Source organism: Rhinolophus ferrumequinum, chromosome 15 (genome assembly GCF_004115265.2).
Source record: "Rhinolophus ferrumequinum isolate MPI-CBG mRhiFer1 chromosome 15, mRhiFer1_v1.p, whole genome shotgun sequence".
NCBI classification, from domain to species: Eukaryota; Metazoa; Chordata; class Mammalia; order Chiroptera; family Rhinolophidae; genus Rhinolophus; species Rhinolophus ferrumequinum.
Genome location: NC_046298.1, coordinates 38721420 through 38733163, shown reverse-complemented (window position 1 = coordinate 38733163; position 11744 = coordinate 38721420). Strand labels below are relative to the sequence as shown.

The 11744-nt window shown below is 43.4% G+C and overlaps 1 protein-coding gene across 1 annotated transcript; it reads left to right on the top strand.

The window, feature by feature from the left end:
• The first annotated feature begins 3455 nt into the window (after positions 1–3455).
• LOC117034630 (galectin-10) lies at positions 3456–7587 on the top strand. Its single transcript, XM_033127809.1, has 4 exons — positions 3456–3529; positions 4916–4992; positions 5522–5732; positions 7352–7587. The coding sequence occupies exons 1-4, from the start codon at positions 3509–3511 to the stop codon at positions 7475–7477; spliced, it is 435 nt and encodes a 144-aa protein (XP_032983700.1). The 5' UTR covers positions 3456–3508; the 3' UTR covers positions 7478–7587.
• The last annotated feature ends 4157 nt before the right edge of the window (positions 7588–11744 follow it).

The window sequence follows — 11744 nt, the reverse complement described above, 5'->3', positions numbered from 1 at the left end:
AAAACTCTGAGAAAAAAAAAATTGATAAATGCTTATGTTTAAACTTTCTATAATTCAGAAAGATTTTGATCTAAAGCTTCTTTACCGAAAGGAACCATGCTGATAGTTTTTCGTATATCCTTCCAGAGCCAAACTAAGATTACTAAAATCAAGAACTCATGATACTATTATACTCTACATAGTTTCACAACTTACTTTTATTTTTAAAACCCATTCTACCATTTGGGAATCTTAATATCGGAGAACTTTCTTGTCTAACTCTTTCTGGTGATACTAAAATATGTCATTAATTGAATGTGCTAAAATTTATTGAAAAGTTCATTATGGCCATCTCATAAATTATTCAAGTTTTACTATTACAAATAATTTTTCACTTCAAATGTCGCGTCTTGATTCATGTATATTGGAAGTGGACCAGAGGGAGAAACGCGAATGCTTAAACTACTTTTCCAAAAGGCATTTATACCTTATAGTTGGTTTCATTTCCTTAGTCATTCTGAAATAAGAATCTTTATATGTTTCCCAGCCCCACCCCGCCGTGTTCCTTCACTTCCCTCTGCCAATAGGAGGGGGTCAAAAGAAACAACTGTATGGGTTTTCTAGTCAGATTTTGATTTACTGTAGGAAAAGCTTTAAATGTCTTCATCTGAGACGATCTCCCTCTTGCGATTAGTGGGAAGAACTTTCCCCACCCCTACCAGTCATGATCTCTTCATGGGAGACTGCACAAAGAAGCTCAGATTTAACACTGCATGAACAAAGACACTACCAATTGCCCAATCCAAGAAGAAACTTCCTCATGATGACCAGTGGACCACATTTATTTAGAGCTATTTCTTAGCTCCCAAAACTCCCCCAAACACAAGATGAGGCCACGTGATGTAGCGTGAGACTAAAAAATAGCCCCTTTTCAGTGTCTTTCTTAGATGATAAGCTTATGTTGCTTGCATAAACTTATTCCCCCATCTAGACAAGTTAGTGATATATTTATCACATAAACGCCAACACCTCTTGAGGATTTTCAGGAGCATAAGCATCACTGAGAATAACCTCACAGAGAATGCCCAGGGACAGCTCCTATTGCCGAAACCCTGAGTGGCAGGGAATTGTCGCGTCCAGCGCAACACAGGCAGTAAGAGAACGAGAAGGGGCGGTGAAGGGTTAAGAAAGAAACAGAAATCAAGAAAGTTTTGAAACAGGGCCAAAGGTCTCCCAGCCTCAAAAGACTGAGAGCCCCATATAGGGCCACCGTGTGGCTTTTATTGATGCACATACAAGGAAATAGTGTTGTCACGCAGCAGCCTAACCGTCTGTCCCCTTGTGCCTATCCCTAAAGAAAGAAGAGTCTGTGAGACTGTTCCTTTCAGGGACTTTGCTTCACCTTTGTGCTTATACTTCATGTCTCTCTGTTTGGCCCCCAAAAGATGGTTGGTCAGCCAATGACAGGTAAGATTCCTCACGGGTAGAACAACCCAAGCCAGGCAGAACCGTGTGGGGACCACCAGGAGAACTCACGGGGTCTATAGAGGTGTGCACAGCCCCCGACCTTCCCCCGGCTGAGGAGAGCTTCTGCCTATGTGGCTATATTCCTTCCCACAACCTGCTTGGGAAGTGAGTCAATGATGTGATAACATCAGTCTCCTTCCACTCTTATCAATAAGTTTCAGCATAAAGGATTTGTTCCTGGGGAGGCACATACCATAATTGTTAAGACATCATGGGACTTTTGATTCCAGCTGTTTGCAGGCAAGGCTGATTGGTTTGAATCAGTTTTTTGGTATGATGTATGAGACTCACAGACCATGGAGAAAACAATACTACTTCCTTCTGTGTATATCAATAAAAGCCAGAAGGTGGCCCGATTCGGGGCTCTCAGTCCTTTGAGGCTGGGAGACCCTTGGCCCCCTGTTTCATAACTTTCTTGATTTCTGTTTCTTTCTTAACCCTTCGCCGCCCCTTCTCGTTCTCTAACTGCCTGTGTTGCGCTGGATGCGACAAAGTAGCATTGTTCTTTCTACGGTCTGTGAGTCTCACACACCATACCAGAAAACTGGTTCAAACCAGTTACCCTTGCCTGCTGAAAGTCCCAGGATGTGTTAGTAATTGTTTCATGTACCTCCCCAGGGGACAAAAACCTTTATGCTGAAACTTGCTGAGATGAAGAACTGATGTTATCACATCTAGAATCACTTCCCAAGCAGGTTGTAGGAAGGAATATAGCTACAGAGGCAGATGCTTTCCTTAGACGGGGGAAGGTGGGGGTTTATGCCCACTTCTATCAACCCCGTGAGTTCTCCTGGTGGTCCCAATATGACTGTGCCTGTCTTAGGTCTTACCTTCCATGAGGAATTGTACCCGTTATTGGCTTGCCAGCCATCCTTTGAGGCCAAACAAGGAGACATAAGGTGAAGAAAAGTCCCTGAAAGGAAGTCTCACAGACTCTTCTTTCTTTTTAGGGGTAGGCACGAGGGGACAGAAGGGCAGGCAGCTGCATGACAACAGGGCATGACTTCATTTGCTGCCGCAAATGGATGAAAGACCTCTACTCTCAATCTCTGCAGAGCTACAAAGAGAAGTCTCATTGGATTAAACTATCAACAGTTGTATGTGCAGAAAATGAAAACACGATTTCGCGTCAATGGTGATTACATTGAGTCTGTCCCTGCTTTAAATTCCTAATTTAGGCTTTGAACTTGAGGAAAAGTCCTCAGTCCTCCACCCCAGGTATAGACTGCATGTGGTTGAAGTCCCATCGCCTGTACTTGTACGTGTCCTCAGGATTGGAACCAAGGAGCACACAAATCGAGGTGTAGAAGCGAGGATCTCAAATTTCTCTCTGAATCTAGAGAATCAGGGTCCTTGTGATTTCAACCCACATAGATATCCAAAGAGAAGGGAAAAGGTGTGGTTCGAGTCCAGATGTGTAAGAAAACAGAGTTTGAACAGCCCATCCCTGGCACTGTTGGCGTTAACAGAGCCAAAAGGTTACCGTGGAATGGAGATGACACAAAAACTTTCTCCACCTCTACCTCCAGGTCTGCTGAGGATCAATTTCGATGCTCTTCGAAGGACTCTGGAAGAGAGTGCTGACCCCCAAGGCCACCAATTCTTTGCCATTGTTCAAGTGAGGATAATGTGCACCTTTGGGGTACAATCTGCCCTGTGGGGTAAATACTGGTGAGCAGACTGTAGGCTGGGTTTTAGACCCACTTGCACCCTCACTCCTGCATTTCCCTGCTACTCCTTGGTCACCCACAATTTCCTCATTGAAGTTTCTGCTGCGTCAGACACATTCTGCTCAAGGGCACGTCCAAATGCATAGTTGTGATTGAGTCTATCTCTGACACCTCACCCTTCTCCTCTGCTGGAAAGCTTGCTAGAACAGGCTTCGAAACTGGAAGGAAGCCACAGGGTGGGGTTCTCAGGAAGCATTTATATTGTGCACCTTGCAGACATCACACACCAACCTAGACACAACTTCGAAAGGCTGCCCAGAGAAGACACAACCATGTCCATGTCAAAACTACCTGTGAGTTGAAAAGGCACAGCCTTCAATGATCTCGGGTCATACGGGGGAAGGAGGGCAAAGGGGAAATTGTACAAGATGAAGATCTGTGTGTTTCTATATGGAATGTTTTACTGGTGAGTGTGTGGAAGAGAGATCCCCTAGGGATATGATGGATGGAATCCCCATAGGGAATCACGTGTCGACCCTGCTGGGTCCGGGTAACCCAGTGTCAGCACTGGGTGGTGTGTGGCTCAGAGTGAACGGTGTTGAGACACTGACTTGTGTGGAAAGTGCACGGCTGACGGGGATGAGGGAGTGTGTACATGGGTGCAAGGGTTGAGACGTATCCTTATGACTTTGAGGGTGTATGTGCTTACAACGGGGGCTGCGGCTGAGCAACTGTGCACGGCACAGTGAGCAGGAGTGGTGGGAGGTACGTGTGACACGGGAGGCGCATGTCTCTGAGGGACAGTGTGTGTGATCATCTGTGACTGGGTGTTGAAGGGCGAATGTGTGTGGCTGTGTCTGCATGTGAGACTTCTCCCTTCCCCACAGTCGCGGGGTAAGTGACTGTGCATATTTCCACGTGCATCAGTGTGAATCCTGGTTGGCAGAACTGGTGGCCTGGGGGAGAGTGAGTTACCTGGGACTCCTCTCTGAGTATTAATGAGAGCAGAATGAGTGAGTCCTCAGGTGCATCTTCTCGAGAACAGTGTGGAAGGTGAACTCAGACTGTGGGGACGCTGGGTCTCAGGTATGGGTCGGCCCCCAGTGACCACCCACTGCCGCCTCAGGTCTCCGTTCCCAGCCATTCCTCCCCAATGTGCTGCAGGGGGAGGGGGAGCAGATCCTGGCCATCCAGGGAAGCGGGTTGGGGTACTTGGTTACAAAGAATGGAATCCCCGGAAGCTGGAAGGAACAAAATGAGCCCCAGTCCAGACAAGTTTCAGATGGAAACTGATCAGAGGGCGTAATCCAGAAAGGGCCCGCCCTCTGATGGTCAGCCCTGTATAGACCCAATCCATGCCAGTGCTCAGGCTAAAGGTTTTACGTATATTAGCTCATCCATTTTTGATAACAGCCTATTTAGTAGGACTTTCTGAAACTTTTCCTTGTACTGAGGAAACTGAGGCAGGGAGAGTTCAAGTGATGGATCTAAGATGTCAGTGCTAGTCAGAGCCAGAATCAGGATTTGAATGCGGGCAGCCTGGCTCTTGAACCCTTGCTGTGAACTCCACCCTCTCATCTCTTCAAGGACACAGGGATCTCACGGTGGGGGGTGGGAAGAAGTGGGTCCTCAGAGTTCATCCTGTGATGTCTGATCTGCTTCGCCACTGGGAACTGTTGTAGGAGGTGAGCCCACACCTGGCCCTGCCCCTTTCATCCTCTCTCGTCTCGCCATGGCAGGTCCCATACCAACGTCGTCTGTCCTTGTCTCCTGGTTCTTCAGTGACCATCGTTGGGAAACCTACCCTGTGTTTCAGGTGAGTACTCTGTAGCCCACAAGGAGGGTGGGGAAGGATAAGTGAGAATATTAGAGTTTGGGGGGCCACTTCATGCTTGAGTGATGTTAAAATGTGTGAAATAGCATAATGGTAGCACAATGCAGGTGCAGGTCCCGGAGACGCCTAAGTACCAGGCATCACGCCTACAGGTGCAGAACCATGAGCACACCTTGTGGTCTGAGGGAGATGTCGCTCAAGGATTGAAGCTGGGGCTCATCATCCAGGGGCATAAAATTTCCAGGGGATGAACAGCAAGTAGGCCCAGCCCAGTGATTGCTCCTCAGTTTGAGTCTTGGGCTAAGAGATAAAGCATCTCACCATCCTGGACAGGGTGAGCTGAAGCACCCCACAGCAGCAAGGAACTACGGTGTCACCCGGGAAGGCCTTCCTTCCACCAGGGAGAAGTTGAGAAAGGGTGTGTGTGTGTGTGTGTGTGTGTGTGTGTGTTGAATGTGGGTTCCCGACAAGGGAGGGGCCTGCTCGACATGCTGTGTGCTTTGCCTTTCAGCATGAACCCACAACTGCAGTTGGATCTCCACACTGGAAATGATGAGAACTCAGACATCGCCTTCCATTTCGTCGTGTGCTTTGGCAATTGTGTAGTGATGAACAACCGTGATCGTGGGGAGTGGAGACTCGAGGTGAAATCCTCTGAAATGCCTTTTGAGAATGGCAAACAATTTAAACTGTGCATCATTGTGCTACAAAATGAGTACCAGGTGAGTTTCATGGACATCCACTGCACGGCCTCTACAGGCTGTCACAGGAGGACACAGCTCTCCCTGGCCTGACCCCAAGAGTCCTATGCGGTTCATCTCCTGCCCCTTTCATCACAGAGCACCTCTGCCTGTACTGCTGTCCCCATATCTTTTCCCAAATCTAACCACAGAAGGTCAGCTCACATGCCATTTCCTTCAAGGGGGAGAATTTCCTCTGTCTTCACCCCCAGGTATCATTTCTACCGATGCTGTTATTCTTCAAAGTTTTATGTAGGTAAATGGATAAAACATGCAAATCAATAATTATAAATAGTCCAAAATTAAGCCTTTATCTCACTCCCAAAACCCAGCTCTTCTTTCAAGGACAACAGTTACCAGTCTCTTTATGTTTCTTCCTGAGATAATATGTGCTTATACAACAGTGTCTATCATCTATCTATCTATCTATCTATCTATCTATCTATCTATCTATCTATCTATCTATCCATCATCTATCCTTCATCTTTCTCTTTGTCTATCATCATCATCATCGATCTACCTGTCTATCTGTCTGTCTCCCTATCTGTATCTGCTTTCATTTCTTTTAAACAAAGGATGTAATAATTTTCTCTAAACATCACAGCTTAAGGACTAGAGTTTATTTGTTGTCAAAGGATGTACCTTAGAGAAATCATTCTATCCATGCTGCTCCCACATTATTTAATGTTTGCATAATATCCCCATAGAACATTACCAAAATGATTGAACTGATGCTGATTCATGCACACTTAGGTGGTTTCCATAGCTTGCTCTCATAAATGAGGCTGCATTCTATACCACACTTTTGTCTTTATCAATCTCCTAATGTATATATATATATATATATATATATATATATATTTGAGGATAATTTCAGAGAAGGAGAAAAACTGGTTCAAAACGTATGTTTATTTTAAATTTAACAAAGTACTTCCAAAAAAGTGACTGTTTCTCCATAGCCTCACCAATAAAGTATATGTTTAAACATTCTGACCTTTGTAGATGGAGAAGGAAAAATTAACGTCTTGCTAAGACTGAAGTGGAGGATCTTTTCATATGCTAATGAGCTGTTAAAAAATAATATACAATTTTTAATCATATGTACTATTCTACCTCATTAAGAACACTCAAGTTCATTCTTTACCTCCATCTCTCCAAATCTGATTACTCAAAGGAAAAACTGGGTGATCAGAAGTACGTGGCAGTAAAGCATCGCAGAATTGAAACTTACACATTCAATGACACTTATCAACCACTTAGCCTACGATGCTCTGTCTAAGATACAGGGATTGAAGTTTCATGAGACACAGGCCCTGGCCATGAGAATCTTCTAGGCTAGAGGAAAGGCCAAGCAAACACAGACCGTGCAGCAGAGAGTGGTAGGACCTCACTGGGGGAATGAGAGAGATACAGAAAATAGAGTGAACAAGTGTCTGAAATAGTCTCCAAAGGAGGTCTGTGAAAAGAAGCACGTCTATTGGGTTTAGAAGTGTGCGTAGGCGTTCTCTGGGAGTATGGTGTGTGTGTAGGGAAGAAGTGGAAAGGAAGACGGAAAGTTGGGCCAGTGGCATGCTCTATTTCTGACACATTTTCCCTTCCAGGTAATGGTAAATGACAAACACTGGTACAGCTTTCCCCATCGAGTCGACCCGCGATCGGTGGAGATGATGCAGGTGTGCAGAGACGTCTCCCTGATCTCAGTGTCTATCTCTGAGAGAGAGGGGTGACCAGACTCTCCAGTCTCAAACAGATCCCTCATCTAAGTGACCGTGTGATTTCCAGAGCTCACTAATAGAATGGGTTCTCCTCACTCTTCCCCTACACTTGGTCATTAAAACTCCTGAAAACTTAATAAGATTTGCTTCTTGCTTCAGCGTGAAAAAAGCGTAACTGGTCACGAGGGAGAGGGACGTGAGAGTAGTGTGCGAGAGACCAAAGAATCAAAGAGGATAAATAGTCCTCTGACACAAGGAGTGAGTGACAGGGTCACTGAAATGTCTGAGAAGACATTCGTCACAATATACTTATATAGTACTTACTTTCTGTCAGATACTCGGACGCAAAATCCTTCCCGAATTTCAGAACACTAAACCAAAATATTAGACATCTATCTATAGCCATAAAGGTATAACTGGTGGTTTGGGGAAGAAACTTTGTAATTTGAGGGAAATCAGGTGACATTTTTAAATTTTTCCTTCATTCTAAAAATGTGTATTACATATTGACACTGTGCCTGGCTTTTTGTAAGATGTACTGGGGAAAACACGAACAAAGAAAATGACAGGCCAGCACTTAAAATTTTTTAATCCAAGGAATAGTTGGACAAACACAAAAGACTTCCCTCAAAGAATCCTTTTTTTTCTTGACTCCAAAGAATTGCAAGATTTTTCTGTTTTATGTGAGCAGAAACCTGGGCATGTTTGGTAATGAATGGTTAGCGTTTTAGATCAGGGAGGATAGAATCTATTGTTGGAACAAGTACAATTTGTACACGTGGGTGCTGTGACCAGACTGGCTTTGATATTGTTCCAGTTAATCACGGAAGAATAATGAACCCCTCCCCCCAAACATATCAGTATTATTATCTCTCCTAGTTTTACAGTTTTACTCCACTCATGTAGGTCCTGGATCATGTGACCTTAATCAGATTGTGGTGGAGAGTCTAGTTCTCTGAAAGATCTCCTGCTCTGGGCTTCCAGATGGATACTTTCCTCATTTCTCACACTTCACCTGGGGCAGCTGAAACAGCTGGGGGCTGGCTGGTCGTTTCTCTCTTTCCACGACCTCATGGCTGTCTTCGGCTTCATCACATCGTGGAGGTCACGTGGTTTTGAGTTTAACAAATGGTGACTTTCCTCCACAGTGAGCCCAAGAAAAGGCTCAAGCGGAAGGTGCATGGTATAACAGGACCCAGCTTAAGAAGTCATGCAGGTCACTCCCATCACGTCTTCCTGTTCAAAGACAAGTCAGGGAGACAGCCAAACCCATAGGGTAAAAAGAGACTACACAAAGGCAAGGTTATTTTGACTTGTGCTTCATGGAAAGTCATCTCAGGAGGCTAACTACTGTTCCACCTTATGCCCCAGTGACTTTCATACTTCCCACATTCCAACCAATAATGGAATTCCCAAATATAATACAAGTATAGACACGAGCTCAGGACTGAAGTCCAGAATCTCATCATCTAAAACAGGACCGGGTGCTCATGAAGTGAACTGAATATAAATTCTCAGGCGTACTTCCTCTCAATATGTACACTAAAGGGATGAATTACCTGCCTTGTACACACCAAGCATACGGTGCCGAAACAGGCCTAGGAAAAAATGCAGTCAACAACTCTGTTTAAGAGGGGGCAAAAGGAGATGTTTAGCAGTCATTGGTTCTTATCATATCTGAAAACCAGCCAGCCTCAGATGTACCATTCTCTCTGGGACTGTTTTCTCTACAGCAGATGGATCCACCCTCCTTTCTCAGCTTCTCTGAGTTCCTCCCAAGATGGCACAATGACGGTTTCAGGGTCTCTGATCATCGGCTTCTGAGCAAGTCTGGAGAACCACTTAGGAGACACTGTTCCTAAAAATAGATCAAGGCAGATTTAAGAAAGTCTTGCGGAAATAGACTCCATCACCACAGTTTCTTCAACTCCCACCTTCCAACTGGTATGCTTATTTCCTTAGCCTTTGTCCAACCTCACATCCTGATATCCTGACGTGACAACACACAGCTACTCTTCAGGCCTTTCTTCTTGGTCACACTGGAAATGAAATGTCCTGGTCTGTCACTCTGTAAACTCTTGGGTTTTGATTAGGCACCATCTCTTCCTTTCACCTTCCCTGTCTCAATTTTGGTCACTTCTGAATTTTGATAATAGGTCATGGGACCCCATCACTAGCCTATAAGTTGTTTTAGGGAATTAGGCAATTCTTTCTCTAAGCAGATGAAAATTATGGTGGGGCCCCTGGCTTACTGAGAAAAGCATGAGTTAGGTTTCTTATCAACTTTCCCCCTGACTGGTGGCCGTTTTATTTGAATAACCTGCATAACCCTACGTGGTCCTGCTAAACAAACAAACAAACAATAACCGCCCGTCCTAGAACGATATTCCTCCATCCATTCCAACTCGCATGGATTGCTACATTCATCTTTATCTTAGTTACTTCACTGAGGTCATGGTGGCCAGTAGTGATGTCTCAGAGAAAAAGATATGGCATAGAGTTTATAGCGATCAAGATTCAATAAGAAATCTTTGAAGTGAAGTGCCTCTTTGAAGACTTCCCCAAATCCCATTTTTCTCTAAGCAGATGTAAATTATCGTGGGGCCCCTGGCATTTTTCTCAAACTTCCTCAATCCAAATTCCTCATGGTCTCTCAGCAAATAAGGCATTTCTCAAGAAATAGAAAGCCTTCCTTTCCCAATTCTTTTCCTCCTCCCAGACTGTGCTGACACCCCCAAAGGAAAAGAGAAAGCTCTGGTCTAATACCTTTCTTGATGCCCAAATCTGCAAATGCGGTTTCTGTGGCGCTGTCCATGGTGCTGCCAAGTGAAGGGCAGGGAAGGCAGAATTGGAGAACTTTTTTTTCTTAATGAATCATAGCTCAAAAAAATCCTATGATAGATGAAGCATAAATTTATCTTTGGATTTTCTGAACCCAAATTTCTGAATTGTTTCAGATTTTTCTAACAGGAATTCTTATGCAACAGAGTTTAAGCCCAGAGAAAAGTCCATTTTCATCAGCATTTCACATATGGATCACGCAACAATTTTTAAATCCTTTACCTTTTTTCACAAAGAACAAAGATGCTGTAAAAGTTGCTCAGAAAAAAAAAAGTTTCATTTTCATAAAACTGCAATGGTAAGACAGACCTACATTCCACACAATGGTCTCAAACCATTCATTAAGATAGATAGAAATTTCCTTACTCTTCCCTCACAAAATAGACACAATATTAATATAGAGATGATTCAACAAGAATTAGTAATTATTCTGAATATTAAAATAGTAGTGTGTTTTATCAATAAGGAGTTGATGTGAAAATTAAGCAGAAATTGCAACATAATCAAAGAAAGAAAGAAGAGATATCCACAGCATGTTTATGGTATTACAGCAATATTTTATTTTTAGGGCTCACAAGATGGGTCTAAAAAGTTCTGGTGAATATCAGAGATGAGGGTCCCTATCTTAGAGGCTTTAAATGCCAATTTTAGAGGCTTGTACTTTGAGGACATTTGTGAGCCTTGAGAAGATACAAAGCAGTAAAGCAACAGGGTCATCTTCTGGCATAAAAAACTAAGAAACATAACAATAAATGAAAACCAAGTGTCACAACAACTGAAGATTGTCTCATTCTCAGGGTCCCAACTGTGAAAAAATAAACTTAAAAGGGAAAAACAAAATATGAATAATAAAATGGCAATAACTACATATCTATCAACAATTAGCTTAAATGTAGATGGATTAAATTCTCCAATCAAATGACATAGTAAGACTGAATGGATAAAACAACAAAAACCTCACATATGCTACCTACAAATGACTCACTGCAGATCGAAAGACACACACAGATTGAATGTAAAGGTATGAAAAAAGATATTTCATGAAAACGGAAATTCAAAAAAGGGGTAGCAATACTTATACCAGAAAAAACTAGACTTTATAACAAAGGACAAAGGAGGACCTAGGAATCTCACTTCTGGGTATTTATCCCAAAAAACCCAAAACACTACTTTGAAGGACATGCATGACTACATGTTCGTTGCAGCATTATTTACAATGGCCCAGTTGCGGAGGCAGCCTAGATGCCCATCAACGGAAAAATGGATAAAGCAGAGGTGGTACATATACCAGGTGCCAAAACAATTTTAAAAGATGTTATCTATGTATTACTTTTGGATCTTGAATTGAATTATAGTAGCAATGTGTAGTATCACGTTCACTCAAAAGACGGCATTAATCAAATGAATGCTAGCATACATTCATTGTATAACAATTTTA

Excerpts from the sequence above, each read along its gene's own strand:
- LOC117034630 (XM_033127809.1), top strand. The coding sequence starts at position 3,509 with ATGTCCATGTCAAAACTACCT. Across the intron at positions 4,993-5,521 it reads AAACCTACCCTGTGTTTCAG|CATGAACCCACAACTGCAGT; the intron begins GTGAGTACTCTG and ends TTTGCCTTTCAG. Across the intron at positions 5,733-7,351 it reads TGCTACAAAATGAGTACCAG|GTAATGGTAAATGACAAACA; the intron begins GTGAGTTTCATG and ends TTTCCCTTCCAG.